The following is a 17418-nucleotide window of genomic DNA, read 5'->3' as shown; positions in this document are numbered from 1 at the left end:
ATGGATGGTAGTTCATCTGGCAATAGGAAAGAAGTCAAGGAAATCATTGTGAAGAAGCCAGTAAAGAGCACAGGTCATGACCTCTATTCTTGTTTCTGCCTCTAAATATCTACCTTCAGTTACTGTGACTTCCCTCATAATAGTTACATACATCAGTTTTAAATTACACAACAGTTTCCTCCACAGCCAAGCAAGACCCACTGCTCTCTGTTCCTGGCAGCAATGAAGACAAAAACATTTGGTGAACACTTGTTGGACTGTGGCTCCAGCTCAGGGCAGCCTAATCCCAGAAGACTCATAGTAGCTTCCTAACTTATTGAAAATTCTCAGCTGGAGAAATCTAAGAAGACCAGGGATAGATGGTGAAACGTGAGAGAAAAAGCCAAGTCAGTATAACTGGGCTGCTTTTCAGCTATACTTTAGAGTAGAAAGATATTCCTGTAACACTGAAAATGTTGTCTCGAGGTTATGGAGCCTTTGATTTGGATAGGAAGCAAGAACACACACACACACACACACACACACACACACACACACACACACACAGATCCATAGAGGTGCCTGGTGACACTTTTTACTTAGAACCACCACTGAGTTTGAAACACCTACAGGTGCATGTGAAGGAAGGTCGGGGCCTCTAGACTCTGGGATGCCACCATGAGCCCCATTTCTATTTGACTCTGTTCTTTCCCACTGTTCTCTTCACTATCTTATCCTTTCTAATCTTCAGGACTCAGGAGAGTGCACCCCTCAGGTATTTTCCATGAGTGGACCTTCAAGACTGCGAGAGCCTGAAAGTCAAGAGGAATTTCAGGAGTTTTCACCTAAAGGAGAAACTTACAGTTTATTCTTAAGTGACTCAAAACACCGCACTATCAGAAAAAGACACCATCATATACATCATATACAGAGATTGATGCTGGCTGTAGGTCACACAGCTTCCGCCATGGCCCTCTGTGCCTTCTATTAGTTTCTTCCAGGGTCTCTCCTGCTGTAACTCTCACAAAAGTGTCTCTTCTGATGCCCTGGACTACCATGCATGCTCTTTGGTCTCTTACCAAGTTAGTTGTTTTCATGCAGAACTACACCATCATTTTTGTCTTCCCTATTTTCCTGGATTCTGCCAGGTTGTCTGCTGCTTGGGGACAGATAGGTCTTCAGGCCTAAAGATCCCTGGACTCAGCAGTGAGTGAAGGCTTGGGACAGAGCACGTTTTTATTCAATGACTTCTGACTGGATAACTGATCATAGCATGACACAGAGTAAACCTAGAGCACAGGATTGAATCTCAGATCTCATTTTGACACTGGAAGACTTGTTCCAGTTAGGAAAGAATGACGTGAGGCCTATGAAAGAAGACTTAACTCTAGCAATGAACTGGATACACAGATGCTGTAGGGGAAGAACTTGAACAGGCTCAGCCCAGAATGCAAAGAGCAAGCTGGATGGCTAGGACAATGAACCCTAACCATGACGAAGAGCCCACACCCCATGGAGCCAAAATCCCATGGAAATGCAGGGACATATGTCATGAGGCTAACCTCTGACAAATGAGGAGAGTCCCAGCTCTAGGCTGTTCAGATGTGGAAGAGGACTGAGTGTCAGAAAGATGGCAAATGCTTAGGGAGCAACCCTTCTAGTTTCCCAGGCTTAGCCGCTTTGAGGTTCACTCACAAGTTTTGCATCTTTCTTGGACACAGTGAGAGAGATGTGCTGGGTGCCTACTCTTATCCTTCCCACAGGAGAGCAGGTCACACAGGCTGAGTGATCTCCATGATAGAAGCACTGTGTTTTGTTCTCTAAACCTCAGTGTGGGGTCCTTCAGCCCAGCACTGAGACTCACACCAGACATGGTAGACAGAAGTCTGGACTTTCCAAAGCTGGAGCACTTTTGGAATATGGTGCACAATCACATCCTGGAGGCACTTAAGCTCTCACCTCTGAAGCCCACTTCCCATGTCCCTCAAGTCTGCTGCTGTCTGCTGCATACAGTGCCCCAAGCCTACCACAGTAGATTCTCAAGAGGATGGCTAGTTCAAGGAAATTCGAGCTTTAGAGTGAGACTGCAGTGAGCTTGGTTTCTATGAGATACTGGGAAGGTGTGTCCTAGGTATGTAGCACATGTGGGAACGTGAACAGAAGTCACTTTGAATGCCCAGTGGCCTGACCAGGAGCTGACCAAGCCAGCACATGCACAGAATGCCTAGCGAAAGCAGCAAGAACAGAGCTATGGAGGGAAACTTCCCATTTCTGCTCCTTGTGAACTTTGGAGCAGGTATTTGTTGTACTAACAGGGAGCATAGGTCTCCTTGTTGGTAGCATAGCAAATGATTGGAGGAAAAGAAACCTAGGAGCCCACGGGTCAGTGTCCCGGGACATTCAGTTTGAGGTTTAGTTGCCTGGAGCCTGGTAGGAAGGAAGATCCCCTACCAGCTATTCAGCCCTGGTTAGTAGATGGTAAGAAAGACTAGCATGACACTGTACGACCAGTCTCTGAATGCCAGATTGGAACTTCTGGTGACACTGACCTCTCTCTGCTGCATGAAGGATACATAAGAACTGGGTATCCACAGCTGAATCCCAATGTATTCATTCAAGCAGCATTGTCAGACCTCACAGGACTCAGTACACTCCACCTGTTCAATTCAATTGTAGGGAGACATGGAGGTGGCCCCTTAGTACTTTGACCACTGTCACTCTGCCAGGCACTAGGTCCCCAAGCAGAGTCTCTATCTGAATATGTTCTCCATGGAGAACAGCCTTATATGCCCCCTTTCAGACTGGCTGTACCCACAATCACTTGCTGATTATTGCTAGTTCGGTTACATCAGACACCACCTAGGCATTCTCCAAAAATATTTCTTCCTCAGATGGTACGGAAATGAGCAGGGTTTTATCCAGCTGGAGTAGACATACTTCTCCCCAACCCAAGAGACCCCATGTATACTCTTCTGATATTTCCAGTGAGAATACATGAATAAAGACAGAGACAATAAAATTCAGAGTGGAGATGCACCCTCCCACATTAGCTTACCTTTTATATGGTACTGCTTGCTGCCTTTTTCAGGGGGGCCACTCTCTTGGAGGATCTATGCTGGGTTTTTTTCTTTGGAGCCCTTGGGAGGCAGCAAAGTCTTGAAAAACAGTCCCTGATTCCTTTGCGGAGTCTCTTAAACCATCCCATCCTCTGAGGGGGAGATGACGTATTCATCTCAATGTCTTGCTTAGGTGGCAGGATTATTTCAACTTCCGACATGTTGTTGCTGACGCACGGGCAAGCCACAGGTGTTGAGTGGAGGGCACGGGTAGAAGTGCTTCTCTCCTTCTTAGGATAGTATACCGCAATGGGAGGCATGGAGACACACCTGCTCATCTTGAGTCCTGATAGAATCAGGTCAAGAGGATTCTGTTCTCTTGAGGGAGGTCTGTGGTGGAGGCCAAAGATGGGCTCACTGGCCCTTCTCCTGAGAGGAAGGCCAAAGACAGAGGGATGTGCTGGTGATGGGGGTGGCGGAGGGCATGGATCCCCAGGCTTGGCTAGAGTGATATATCCAACATCAAACCCTTTGCTTACATGATCTTTTAAGCTCAAATATGCCCCCATTGGTTCATCGTATCTTTTCTTTTGGAGGGATTCCAAGATGTCCTTGGCTTTATACCCCATTGCACAGAGCATTTCTATAATTTTGTAATCTGGGTCAGTCTTGGGCAGGATTTTAAACTCACATTTCTTGATCCATGGGTGATTTTCAATTTCCTCTACAGAGGGCCTCATACCTGGGGAAACTCTCAGAATTTGATGTATCAGGTTTTCGAGTTGCCCAGACAGGTGAGTAGGAATGGTATAGGTCCCTGTTGTAATCCTTTCCTCAACATCATTGATGGTCTTTCCTCTGAAGGGTAAGTAGCCAGTGGTAAAGAAATAGAGCACCACCCCCAAACTCCACACATCAGAACTCTTGCCATCATATGGCTCCCTTAATACCAGTTCTGGGGCATTAAAGTCCCTGGTTCCACAGTGCCTACTCAGTAATGTACCAGGTTTGCATTTGATGGCCTGGCCAAAGTCGATCAGCTTAATATTGCCCTCTCCATCTATCAGTATATTCTGTGGCTTGATGTCGCGATGGACAATATCCAGGCTATGGCAATATCTTATGGCAGATACGACCTGTCCGAACATTTTCTTCGCCTTTTCTTCTGGCAATGGGCCCTCCTCACTTATTAGTTTTCCTAAGTTGCCTCCTGGAGCATATTGTAATATAAAATGAACTCCGGTCCCTGTGATCAGGACCTCATATAAAGAAATTATATTCGGATGGTTCAATGACTCCAATGTGGTCATTTCAGACAGGATCCCCCTGATGGTGTCCTTGCTGATCTCTACCGTTTTGATGGCAACCAGGGCCTGCGTTCTCCGGTGCCAGGCCAATCTCACCCTGCCATATGAACCCTGTCCAAGAAAGAAAACCACCCTATACTGACTGCCCAAAGTCTTCTTAATAGAAGTGATGTCCATCCCTGTGATCTGGTGAACACAAGTTGTGAGGTACAATAACCCCGTCAACTAACAAAATACAAAGCTATCAAGGAGTCCCACAGGTCAACGTTAACCTGCTCCCTGGTCCTTATGGACAAATTCAACAGGCTGGTCCACTGTCTTATACAGAGGACACTCATTCTTACATCACAGTGGATCTTTGTGAGGTCACAGCATGAAATGCACCAAGCAGAGAAGGCTGAAAACCATAGTGGCTGTCTCCACTCTGGGCCTCAGGGAACTTTCCATTCTTGTGAAAAGGAAACTAGCCTCTCTGAGCTTCTTCTTCAGCAGATCAAAGAGTCAGTATTTACTGTTTAGCAATTACAGGCAGTACTGTGCTGCACAGGGAAGTGCATTAAAGCTGCAACCTGAGAGAGACTTTGATCACCTCCCCAGCTGCTCTATTGGCTCCTGAGGCTCCAGTTAGAGGAGCAGCACCTGGGAAGTGCATTGAGGGCCCAATATCAGATCGATTACTTTGTCATCCTCACACTATGTATGGATGCATTCACTCATTCATTCACTCATTCACTCATTCATCATTCATTCATTCATTCATCCATTCCTACTTCTTTCCAAAAGGAAGACAGAATGACGGTTACTCAGACAGGTCAGAAGCCTCTCTGCAAGGAAGGGGAGCTGGTAAATCATCTAAAAGGAATGAAGCACTGGGGACTTTGAGAGCAGGAGGGATCCTGGGGTGCCCATTGTGAAGAGTTTCTTCTTGGCTCTACTCACTGACCAAATACTTTACTATAAACTCCACTTCTGGCCTTTGACTGTGGATCTGGTACCTTTTGTTGTCACCTCTTGGTCATTGTCCTCTGAAGTTTCTACTTCCTCCTTGCTGTCCCTGCCCTGATCCAGGAAGTTCCTGCTTCCACCCTGCTGTCCCATGAAATCACCATGGCTGCCATCCGCTGCCCCAGCCCCCTTGATATCTTTCTGGGGGTCCTTTCAGCTCTGGCTCCTCAGTGGCCATGTTGAGCTGACAGCATCTCCAACCGTGCCACTTCACCTGTGTTTTTGTGTCTGCTTCAGTGCAGACATCAAAACAAACTTCCGGTTTTCCTTTGAGGAAGACCATCCCCTTCATTTTGGCATCGATGTTCTTGCCTAGCTGCTCCTCGAGTTCCTTCCAAGCATAGCTAAGTTGGACATCTCAACAAAGCACTGCAGTATCACAGTCTCAAAGGCTGCTGGGCAGTGGATCAGGGAGCACTGGTCGACCGATGTGGCCCCTGATCTGTGGAGATAGAGCAGCTGCCAGGTCTCTACAGCTCCTTTCTCCTCAGTCAGCGTCTCAGCCGACTGCTTGAAATGGCCAACGGCAGTGGGGGCACAGAGTCCAATAGTCTGATGGCATCTTTGCTGGAGGCTTTCATTATTTGTTTCAGAAGGAAGACCTATCCGTTCAAACTTAGTGCTAGCTTTCTGCACCACCTGGGGTAACTGGTACTCTTCTTTGGTAAAAGCAGTTTAAACCCCTATCCTTCCAGCTCTGCCTGTTCTTCTTGAAAGATCAAAGACTCCATTTCCATTGGTGTACAGCTGTGAACAACCAGGTCACCCTCGGGGATGTCTAACCCACTTTCAGCCAGTAAACCCACAAAACTGCCATTTCAGCACCTTTCAGGGTGATTTCCTTTTGCTTCTGCAGAATGTCCCCATGTAAGGACTGGGCATTCCTGCTTTATGCATGTGTTTTGTGACAGCTCCTGCCACCGTCCTTGGTTTCACAGAAGTTGAACATGTCCCCTTGATGACCACTGTACCCTCGGAACACATCCCTACTCACCACTGTCCTCTCTGTCTCCTGTGCTCCACAGTTAAGGCTGCTTTCTGAATCTTTTCCCAATCAGGTCCACCCGTTCATATGTAGGTTTTGTGTATTTCTTAGCAACATTAAATACTCAATGAGAGCAGGTTGCAGAGAAAAAGCAATGTTTGCGGGTTGCCTTCAGAATCGTTCTTGTATGCTATACATAAAATTTCTTCCACTTGATCTTCAAACCAATATCTAACATCTGGTCGTCTTCATCTAGGACAACATGTTAAAGGTTGGTGAGATCTAGCTTGCCATTCTGCAAGTGATCCTCAATACGAGCTGGGGTCCCAACCAGGATATCAATCCCACTCTGCACTTGTTCTTGTTGACCACCATAGGGAGTTTCACCATAAAAAACACTGATAGCTTTTATTGATGTCACTGAAGTCTTTGGTCATTTGATTTGCTAATTCTCTTGTAGATGCAGCACTAGTATCTGATTGGCTTGGCCTCTCTTCCTCTCTTGTAGTCCACCTTTAAGTTACCCAATCAAAGGGACGGCAAAGGAGAAGGACTTCCTGCTTACTGTCCATGCCTGGGCAATGAAGTCTGTCTCACTGTATACATGATGGAATGTCTTGGCTTTTAGAAAAAATGGGTAGTTCACCCCTCAAGCTTTGAGCTTTGAGAAGCTTGACAGTCTCCTCGGGTATGGGAAAATTAGAGAGAATCCTTTCTTCTCGATGAGTATTTCCTTTTCTATCTCATTACTATTTTCTTCCCCAGGAGCATCCCTGGAGTTGGAGTTTGGTTCAGAATGGGAGAGGACATTCTTGAGCCTGGGCTCTTCTCTCCCTTGTCTCATTAACTTCTTTCCCTTTCTTCTTCTTGGGCTTGGGCATGTCTGCCTCTGCTTCAGAAACTTCCTGGTTTTTGTCTCTGTGTTTTTTCCCATTGGCTGTTTTCTTCTCTAGGGACTCCTTTTCTTCTGGGATGTTTTGCTTTTACAAGCATTGTGGTCTTGAGGCTCATCCTCCTTCTTGTCCTTGTTGGATTTAGCAGAACACACATCAACTTCAGAAGGCCCTTTCTCTTTCACTGCTTTTGCTCTGGAGGAACAAGTCTTTTCCATTCCTTTCGTTGCTTCTTCTGTCTTCGATTTTGGCTTCTCCTTTCTACTTTTCCTCCTGCTTGCATTGGCAGCATCTCCTTGCTCTCCTCAGCCCTGTCTTCTCCCTACTTGGATGCACTGGGGAGTTTCCTGGTATTTTTCAGTGTGAGCTACGCAGGTCTGCCAGTCCCTCAACTGTATGCAAAGGAGAGAGAGCGACACAGCAGCCTTCTACTTGTGATCCACTCTGCATCTCTCAATAATTTCTTCCCTTGGAAAGAGATGATGCTTACTTCCCCTGCAATTTCTGTTAGAATTTCTACTACTCTGAAAACACACCATGACAAAGGTACTATATTACTGCCTTGTCATGTACAATATTTTCTTGTGGCTGGCTCAATGGTTGTGAGTTTCCGTCCAAATCATTTTGGTGGGAAGTTAGGCAGCTTCTAGCCAGGCAGCGCAGTTGAGGCGCTGAGTGTTGTACATCATGCTCCAAAGGCAAACGGAAAACTCCTTCCAGGCAGATAGGAGGAGAATCTCCAAACACACGCATACAGTGACACACGTATTCAAACAAGCACACACCTCCAATAGTGCCCCTCCATTTGCCACGCAAGTACAAACAAACACATGCAGTTTCCAAGCTCTTTGCTCCGTGTCCACCCAGCTCCTTTTTTGGTCAGCATTTGTCTTGATCAAACAATAAACTTTCTGAACGTAAAGTACTTCTTTCTACGGGCTCCTTACATTCCCAGAAATCAACCTTCTTTGTGACTGTGACAGGCGCTTAGGTGCCAACCTTTAGGCAAGTATCTGTGAGTGTTTTTGAGATGTTTCTCTGTAAGGAACATAAGGCCCACCCTGCATGATTTTTGGAACATTTCCTCAGGGTGCATTTCCAGCTGCATCAAACTGTGAAAGCAACAAGATTCTCAAGCATCTGCTGCCTGGGATTCCTGACCATGAACACAGGGAAATCAGTTGCTTTTTCTGCGGATACCCTGCTTTTCCCACCATGAGATACTGTATCATCATTACATCTGAGCCAGGACAAACCATTCCTTAAATTATTCATTATTTAAGTCTTCATTATTTTCTCACAGAAGGAGAAATGGAAGTCAGAGAATTCCCTGTCAACTCTAGAGTCATTCCATTAGTCATGTGTCTACTCTCCTTTCCAAGTCACATAAGTATTACCAATGCCTGCCACACTTTCCAGAGAAAGCAAGTCTTTCAGACTACAGACTCTTCCAGTGATTTTTGTCCCCTCCCCCATCTCCTTCAACTGAATCTAAGGTAAATCAGCTCCGGGTCCTGACTAGAGCCTCAGTGGTGGAGGTGACTTGTGAATCTACATCTCTAGGTGGATTCCCCTACCAGACACTGTGCTAACTGGGTGTGATGGTCTCTGCACCTGTGGTTGAGCGTCTTACAAGTTCTGATCCTCTAAGTATGGATAAAAGCTGAACCACTGGGGACAAGAATTACACACAGCTAGTGTGGCTTCCTTCTTCTGCAATCAAATATTTCCTAGTGAGACATTACATGTGGATCCCAGTCATGATGCAGATGAAGACAGAATGCTAGGCATACTGCAAAGCTGAAAACACTCAACCTGTCATCAACGAGCTCTATTAAATCACAGCCGTGAATGCAGTTCTGAGAAATGATGAACCCTTCTTCAGTGATGGGAGTCCTCAAATGCCCCTTAGTCCCCTATTAGCCCGATGTGTGCCCTATCAGTCACAGCCCTTGGGGATCCAGGAGTCAGAAGATGTAGAAAACAGGGCTCCAGCTGAGTAAACGTAGGTAATGGCACTGTGCCTCTGAAAGTGTCCTAGGGAAGCATCAAGAACAAAACTAGTCAACAGAGGTTGGTTTGTCCAGACTGAAGACCAGTCTCACTCTCCTTTTCATCCCCTCTGATCCTCCTCCTCTTCTTCAACCTCTCGCTCTCCCTCCCTTCCCTGTTTTCCTTCTCCTCTGCCTCGCCTTCCCTTTCCCCCTCCCTCTTCCTCTTCCTTTCCCTTCATATCTCTCGATCAGGTCCAGTTTTTGTTACCAACTAAACTCAGTCATGAAGTGTGAGTTGGAGAATCATTGACCTCTCAGGGTTTGGCATCAAAAACAGCCTTTCCCTCTCCCAGCAGCTGTCAAGTGCCAATGGTCTCTCACCTTGTAGTTGGATTTCTAGTCCTTATCCCCACTTCCCTGTTCATAAGATTCCCTCTGGTATGAGCTTGCTTACTCTCATGCATACGCTGACAGTCACTGTGAGTTTGTATTTCAAACAACACTGCTATTTCTCAGACATTGACTAGTTAACTACCACTGTGGCATTAAAGATCTTTCTAGCGCTTAACATTATTCAATTTCGCCTGCTCATTTGTCTGCTCTCTCTCTCTCTCTCTCTCTCTCTCTCTCTCTCTCTCTCTGTATGTATGTGTGTGTGTTTGTGTGTATTTCCTATCACAAGACACAATCCCACTATCTCCGTCTCCTCTCCTGTCCATACTTAACCCATGCCATCTTCCCCAATAATAGTGGAAAATGATTGTTGTGGAAGCTCTACTATGTCACCATGGCATTCACACCTTCTCATCTGCAAATTTTCATTATGGTGTTTGTTTGGTGTGGTATGAGGCTTCAGCTACTCTATCAACACTGGAATTTCAATGGACCTCTTCTCAGACATTTTGTTGTCATGGTGGTTATCTGTATCATAGACATTCTGGACTTTTAGATCTATAAAACTGACCCTGCATGCACTCCAGAAGTTCACCAATAGCTAGATATTGGTGTCAATTCAAAGCCCTGGATCTGTGCCTGAGGAGTATCTGGTCAGGCTGATGGCTTTAGCACCTTTCAAGGAGAATGCTTATCTTGTAGTCCCTGAAAACATGGCCAGTGACACCCTACTCTTCAGGTGAAGTGCCAGTTCCTGTCTCTTGAGTATTTCAGCGAGTGAGGACATGGCCAGGTCTGTTACACATGAGCACAGGGCCAGCTCTCCTGCCTGCCACAGATATCATGATGAATAAGGGGAGAGGGGTTTCTCCATCATCCTCACCATTGCCTAGCAGAGACAGAACCCTTGGGGCCTTTTCATACACAGCCCATTTATCCCGGGGTAGATCTATTGTGCTGCCCAAGCAAAGTTAAGGACCTGAACTCCTGAGTGTTTTAGCAGGTGAATGACAGGGGCTGCTCTCCTGTTCTAGTCACACCAGAGTCAAGTGTCATGCATGCCATAGGTGGTGAGGTACAAGGGCAGAGGAGGGTGTCTTTTTCTTGTCCACACCACTGAATGGGCAACAGGTGGCAGTGCCAGGCAATGTTGGGCAGTGTCTGACATGCCTCAGGGGAGTTTTACTGGAGAGCATGCTTATGTTGTCTCTTTTTTAGCATGAAAAACTCCAGACCAAGTCTGAAATACCGTGTCCTTGTTTTGGAGTCAGGTAGCCAACTGATGGTCCTGGTGTTTGGAATCTGGTGACTAAGATTACCCAGCTACACTGACCACTTTTTCTGTGTTGAGGAGTAGCTTTCTTGTGCAAGACAACTCACACTTGCACAGAAAAGAGCTGACTAAAGATTTGCCCCTCTTTCAGGGCACTGGTAATTGTAGATTGCTCATATCACTCATAACAAACAAAACCAGTATCAGTTTTTTCTGCCCTACTCTATAAATCTGACCTTTGTCCCTCTTATATGGTGAGCTCTGGTTCCCAGTTATTACTATTTGATTGCTGTCTTGTTTTAGACAAGACAGTCAAGCTCAAAAATATATCTCCACCTTTCTCCAGACCTATTTCTAAACATACTAGGTACCAACACTTACCAGGACCATGAGACCCTTAAAAGTATTTGCCAAGCTCATGGTAGAACTGATGGGGGATAGTAGAAAATTTTGCTGTTGTTGGGTGTTTGGCCTCAGATCTTGGAAAAGAATCTAAAAAGGGTTAAAAGATCTGAGGATAGAAATAGGTCCTGATTCCTGGAGACTGCTTAAAAGTTTTAAAATAAGCATGACTGTGTAAGAGAAACGCTACTAAAGATAAGAGAGACCCCAGAGGGGAAGCCTGAAACACCCGGAGAGGAACAGGGAAGAATGATGCCTGGTCCTGTGTCAGTGAGATTACAGAGAAGGTCCTACTGGGCAACAGAGGTGAAAGTACAAAGCCCAAATAATCAGGCAGTTATCCTGGACTAGCACCATATCCAGTACTGTTAACTTCAACCCAGCCAGACTGCTGCCCTACACTAAGCCAACAGAGCCTCTTTCAGAGAACAGAGGAGTTGTGGTCATCAAAGTCCTTCAACATAGACAGGAGAACAAAAGGTGACTTTGTGATGCTGGAGTTTATGCAGAAAGATGTCTAGCCATGAAACAACACGAGAGCAAGGTGCATTCTCGGTTCTTTCCCAGGCCACATCACTTAAGTTCCAGCTGCTGGAGCTTGGAGATAAGCACATCCAGATGGACACTAGGAGTTCAGCTTCAGCTTGTTTGGGAGCAACAGGCTTCTCAGTGAATATCTCTTTGGTGGCTCCAGGTGGAAAAGTCAGACCCCTTTACTTGTACCTCATGCAACATGGGATCTGAAGAGGTAGAATGCTTCCTCCCTAGGTATATGCACACTGGTACAAGACTGACATGCTGTCATGTTTGTCAAGGAAAAGGTGTGTGTGCCTCTGCCTGTTTAAGAGGACAATGCTTCTGGTAGCTTTTCATAGGGACCCTCTATCTTGTTGACTTGGCATGATTTGAATTCTCCCAGGTCCTCAATCTACAAAGTGTTGATATAAGCCACTGGTCAGGGGATTGCCTATTGCTCCCTCCATGATGTTAATACCAAGGCTTTTTAAAAAAGTCTAAGCCATAAGACCCTGTCTTTTGAAGCCTTTTGCTGGGTGACCTAGTCTTTTCCCACCAGATGTTCTAAATCCCAAGACAACAACTCAGGTAGAGCAGGTGCTGATGGGATATTCCAAGTATGAGATGGATGTGAGACTGGATCCAGAGATCTACTGTGCCTGTCACCTGGAAACAGTTCCATGATTCACAGATACCTGGTGTGGTTCACCCCAATAGGGCTGCACTCAGAAGGCCATCTTACAGGGGCTTTGTTCTATTCTATTTTTGAGCAGAGTCTGAGTGAAGGGTTTACCCTCTTTGAAGACTTGGGCCTGTAGGTATTCTATCCACGTGTCCTCAAGAGCTCAGTGGATTGGGCTCTACCTGCTAAGGCATCCATAGGGTCAGTAACCATATGGACTGCTTGGGCTCTGTCTTCTTTTGCTAGATTATTTGCAAAACATCTCCATCTGTCTCTGTATATAGAGAAGTAGGAAGCCATGATTTGCTTTGTATTCTGGTCTTCACCCTGGCTTGGATCTTTAATCTAAAGCAACCATTCTAAGTGGTAACTCCATAGTGAAATCCAGGGGGTCATGAAAGTTGGAGAAGGGATAGGACACAGATTAGTGGGTGAGAATGTATTCTCAGAACCCAAGAGGGCATTTCATAACCCAAGACCGATTCCTACCATAGTGCCTAGCTCTGGTTTAGCTTTCTGTCTGGATACCAGATGCTGTACAAGCAGGAACTTTGTGCCCTTTCTGAGGTAAGACCCACCTTCCTTGTGGGGAGTCATTTTGCCTTCTTTTATGAATGCCTGACTGTCCGGTAGAGTCAAGTGAGACCGGGGTCTACTAGCAGATTTCCTGATTTGCTGATACATGGAAGGTTATGAGGGACACACTTGAAGCTCATGTTGAGGGGATCAATGTTTGTTAATGTTAGAGGAAGGAACGGGAAGGAATAGATGAGCCTCAAGATGCTAAGTAATATTGAATATATATAAGGCATTGTCTCTGTGGGCTTGGAACTTTGTTTCCCATGATTCTATAAACTACTGTCCAGTCCAGGAGAACCTGGAGACTCGTGTAGTATGGACTGAGCAGCCCTAACCATTGTTTTTCTTTGTTTAATTTCTTTTATTTAGTAAGCATTCTATTCATTCACATGTCAAATGCTATCTCACATCCAGGTTACCCTTCCATAAGCCCCATCCCACATCTGCCCTCACAGCCCTCTGCTATATGTAGGTGCTCGCCCACCTCCTCACCCCCTCCCACTTCTCCAGTTTACCCCTGTGCTGGGGGAATCAAACCTCTACAGGACCAAGGGGCTACCCTCCCATTGCTGTCAGGCAAGTCTGTTCTCTGATAAATAGATATTTGTAGCCATGGATCCGTCCCCGTACACACTGTGTTCGGTGATTAAGACTCTGGGGCTTCTGGGTTGTTAGTTAGGCCAATGTTTTTCTTCCTATTGGGTTACAATAACCCTCTCCTTCTGCAGTCCCTGCGACAGCTGCTCCACCAGGGTCCCTGAGTTCAGTCTGATGGTTAGCTCCAAGCATCCACATCTGCATTGCTCAGTTGCTAACCGAGCCTCCCAAGAATCAGTCAAACCAGGTTCCTGTTAGCAAGCGCCTCATGACAAAGACAACAGTTTCAGGTTTGGTGTCTGCACACAGTGTGGATTCCCAGGTAGGAAAGTTCCTTGAGGACCCTTCCTTCAGTCTCTGCTCCATATTTTGTCCTTGTTCTTCCTTTGGACAGGAACATTTCTGGGTAAAATACTTTTGAGATGGGCAGGCTCAGCCCTCCATTGGGGACTGTGCCTATATACTGGAGGTGGTCTCTTCAGGATCTATGTCCCTGTTCTCTGCACATTTAGTCTAAAGCCATTCTCAGTGGTCCTAGGAGCCTCTCATTTCCTGGTCTGTGGGACCCTCAGTGGCCATCTCCAGTTCGTAATCCCTGTTACATATTTTTATCCATTTCCTAAACCTCTCTTCCTCTTTACCATCTCCTCCACTATCTTATATTGCCCCATTATTTCCTCCTCCTCCTGTCTCCCTCCCTGGTCCCCTTATTCCTCCACCTCCTGCAATAATCCTGTAACCTTCTCAATGCAGAACTCAAACATCCACACCCTGTTCTTCCTTCCTCCTTAGCTCTATATGGTCTGTGGGTTCTATCATGGGTATTGTGAGCTTTTGGGCTAATACCACTTTTCAGTGAGTACAAACTGTGTGGGTTTTTTGTGACTGGGTTACCTCACTCAGCATGATATTTTCTAGCTCCATCCATTTGCCTGAGATTTTATGAAGTCATTGTATTTAATAGCTGACTAGTACTCTACTGTGTAAATGGACCACATTTTCTGATCCATTCTGCTACTGAGGGACTTTTGGTTTGTCTCCAGCTTGGCTGTTACAAATAAGGGATTTATCAATATAGTGGAACATGTGTCCTTGCTATATGTAGGGGACTTTTGTGTATGTGCCCAGTAGTGGTAACCTTTGTCTCTGAGAGTTATATTCTGTCTTTCCAGTAATCCCCTCTCCCAACATAGAAGGCTGCTGGACATTTTGCCAGACAGACACACATACTCTGCTCTCCTCTCTAGGGACAGTTAGCTCTCCTTGTCTTTCAACTCTCATCACAGGCACAGATGGTCACATTTCAAGCTTTATTTCCTGTCCCAGTCCAGGAGGATTTGGATCTTTCTTGCATGAACTCTGTTCTCTCCTCAATTAACCATGTCCTATTTCTTCAGCCAGCTGAGAAGATGCCAGAGCCACTACATGTACCCTAGCCTCAGCAGACAGGCCTTGCCATACTTTCAGAGTCCTCTGCCTATCAGAAAGTCACTTGTTGTTGTTGTTGTTGTTGAGAAATATCCCTAGCTCACCTGTTGTTGTCCTCCCTCAGTCACCTTCTCTTCACTGTGACCGAAATGGCAGGAGGAAAGTAAACACTCTGCTGAGCCATCGGTGTCTGTCCACCAAGTTTACCCTTCTATTCCTAATGGGCCCTGTTCACAGGGGCTGAGGTCTGCAGTTGCCATTCTTTACTGTTGTGTCTCTCCGTTCTCAGTTCTAACAAGGCTACGTAAAGTACACTGGGGTGGAGTAGGTAAGGCAGTAACCTGAGACGTGGAGCTGAGATACTGTGGCCTCAGCTCATGCTCCATAAAGGATGCAGCCACTTGGCCCCATGGAGAACAGGAGCACTAGATGTTGCCTTGTCCAGCAACCCCTCAAGCCTATTTCTGCTGGAGTAAGGGAGGCCCCAGCCTGCCTAGGGGGGATGTGGTTCAAAATGAACATCATTTATATTATGGTTCCATAAAGAGTCAGTTCATATATTCAAATGTTGGGAAATGAGTGGTCAGAATTGTCAGTGAAAGCTACTCAATACATTTTGAGTCCCTTAAACTCAGGCAAGGAAAATCAGACCTGTATATTCCCTGAGGTCTTCAGGGGTCCCAGTGTCTGTCTAATGGAAAACATTGTACAGGAACATGGAAGGATTTCTAGAGAAGGTTATGTATATTAGGAGGGTTGATTTAGGAATATCTGAATACAGAAGGCACTTAGCTCCTAACATTGGGAGTAAGTCTTTTACTATGTGGCAGTTCTCCACGGGTATTTTCCCATCTCCTTGGTCGATGCCTCCATTGGTGAGACAAACTTAGCAACAATCCAAGAGTCACCACTGGACCTCTGGATGAGCCCAGCTGTTTGAGAAGAGCTTCAGAACATACAATATTGACACCAACTGCCATCCTACCTGTACATTGGCATTTCTCTCCAAATGCCTTTTTATTGTACAATGAGCATCTTTCTCCAACAGGGAGCCTACCTCCCTGTACATATGGAATCTGTTGTCAACTGCCATCTTTTTTGAATATAGACCGTCTATCTGCAATTTTGTTCCTCCCCAAATAGAGGGCATCTCTCGCAACCTGCCTTCCTCCGGGGACATAGAGTAACTCTGAGCAATTGCATCCCTTGACATCCTCTAAAATTCTTAAGTGGAAGAAAAATAGTCTTGGGGCCCATAACCAATATCTCAAAATTGACATCTCTCAAAACCATTCAGATGAACTGTGAGAACAGTAGAAGATAGGAAAATTCAGTCTGATTAAATCAGGGTAGAATTATCCCCAGTTTCTTATAAAGTTAGGTAGGGATATGTCAGGTAGTGTCTTGGAGATATTTGTGTAGAGATAGGAGTATCTGATAGAATCTGTACGTTATGTCCAGTTCTGAGGAACCCTGTCTGACAAACGAGCAAAGTTCAATGATGAGAACATATATAATTGAAAAATTAATAGATCAGGAAGAAGGCATGGGAAGCAAGGGTTAAATAGTGTAGTGTCAGTAGTCATCCAAGAAACCTAGCCTTATGGCCAGCACCACAGGAAAAAACAACTCAGGAGTCAGTATGTGATACTTTTTCCAATTGGCCAGGGTGCATTTGAGATCATGAATCCTGCCTGCCACATAAAAACACAGGCGTTAGTGATTATAAAACTGTAGAGGTCATCAAATATCTCATTGTAAGGATCCAGTCACAAATATAAACAATGAAAACACTATTCCATTCTAATATCAATAGCCTCTATCAGGTTCTAGGAACGTCGATTCAGATCCATCTACTTTCTGAGAATGCTCCAGAAGAAAACGTCCTTGACCAAAGAGTGGAGGGGGGCATGTTGCAGAAGGAAGATCATAGAAAATACTTGGACACTTATGGGCATCAATAAAATACTGCCACAAAAATTGAACTTGTCCATCCAGACATAAAATTCCAGAATATCCACAAAGATGCAGTGGATAATGTAAAATTCATAGACCTCACCAGCCCATCAATGCAGACACAGCCCCTCACTGAAATGGCAGCATGGGACCAAGGATTTTATGCTCCAGAGCTCACACTAGGAGAGCCACAGGATGGCATGGAGGCAGATGGGTAGATTGTGGGCAAGCTACTCTATTATATCACCACAGGGTCCCATTTCTTTAGTGGAAGGACCACGAAAGAGATCAGAAATAGATTGTCACAGGGACCTATGACATTGTAACTCACTTCTGGCAACCGGAAACCTGATGCACCAAATTCTTACAGTTT

General features: G+C 45.5%; 1 protein-coding gene across 8 annotated transcripts in view; it reads right to left on the bottom strand.

The window, feature by feature from the left end:
* The window catches only part of Smokwl2 (sperm motility kinase W like 2), a 52154-nt gene that overhangs the window by 13733 nt on the left and 21003 nt on the right, over positions 1-17418 (bottom strand). For 6 of the 8 annotated variants that reach the window (XM_063264582.1, XM_063264580.1, XM_039080454.2 and 3 more), the window contains exon 1: positions 3035-4696. The exons of the other annotated variants lie outside the window; for them this stretch is intronic. In XM_063264582.1, the coding sequence (XP_063120652.1) occupies positions 3038-4519 (1482 nt within the window). In that variant the 5' untranslated portion in view covers positions 4520-4696 and the 3' untranslated portion in view covers positions 3035-3037. Of the gene's footprint in view, positions 1-3034; positions 4697-17418 lie in introns of those variants that run through there. 8 annotated transcript variants of the gene reach the window in all.

The sequence above is a fragment of the Rattus norvegicus genome, chromosome 7, assembly GCF_036323735.1.
Source record: "Rattus norvegicus strain BN/NHsdMcwi chromosome 7, GRCr8, whole genome shotgun sequence".
Taxonomy (NCBI): domain Eukaryota; kingdom Metazoa; phylum Chordata; class Mammalia; order Rodentia; family Muridae; genus Rattus; species Rattus norvegicus.
The sequence above is the reverse complement of the archived record's forward strand: the minus strand, read 5'-3'. Positions and strand labels throughout refer to the sequence as shown.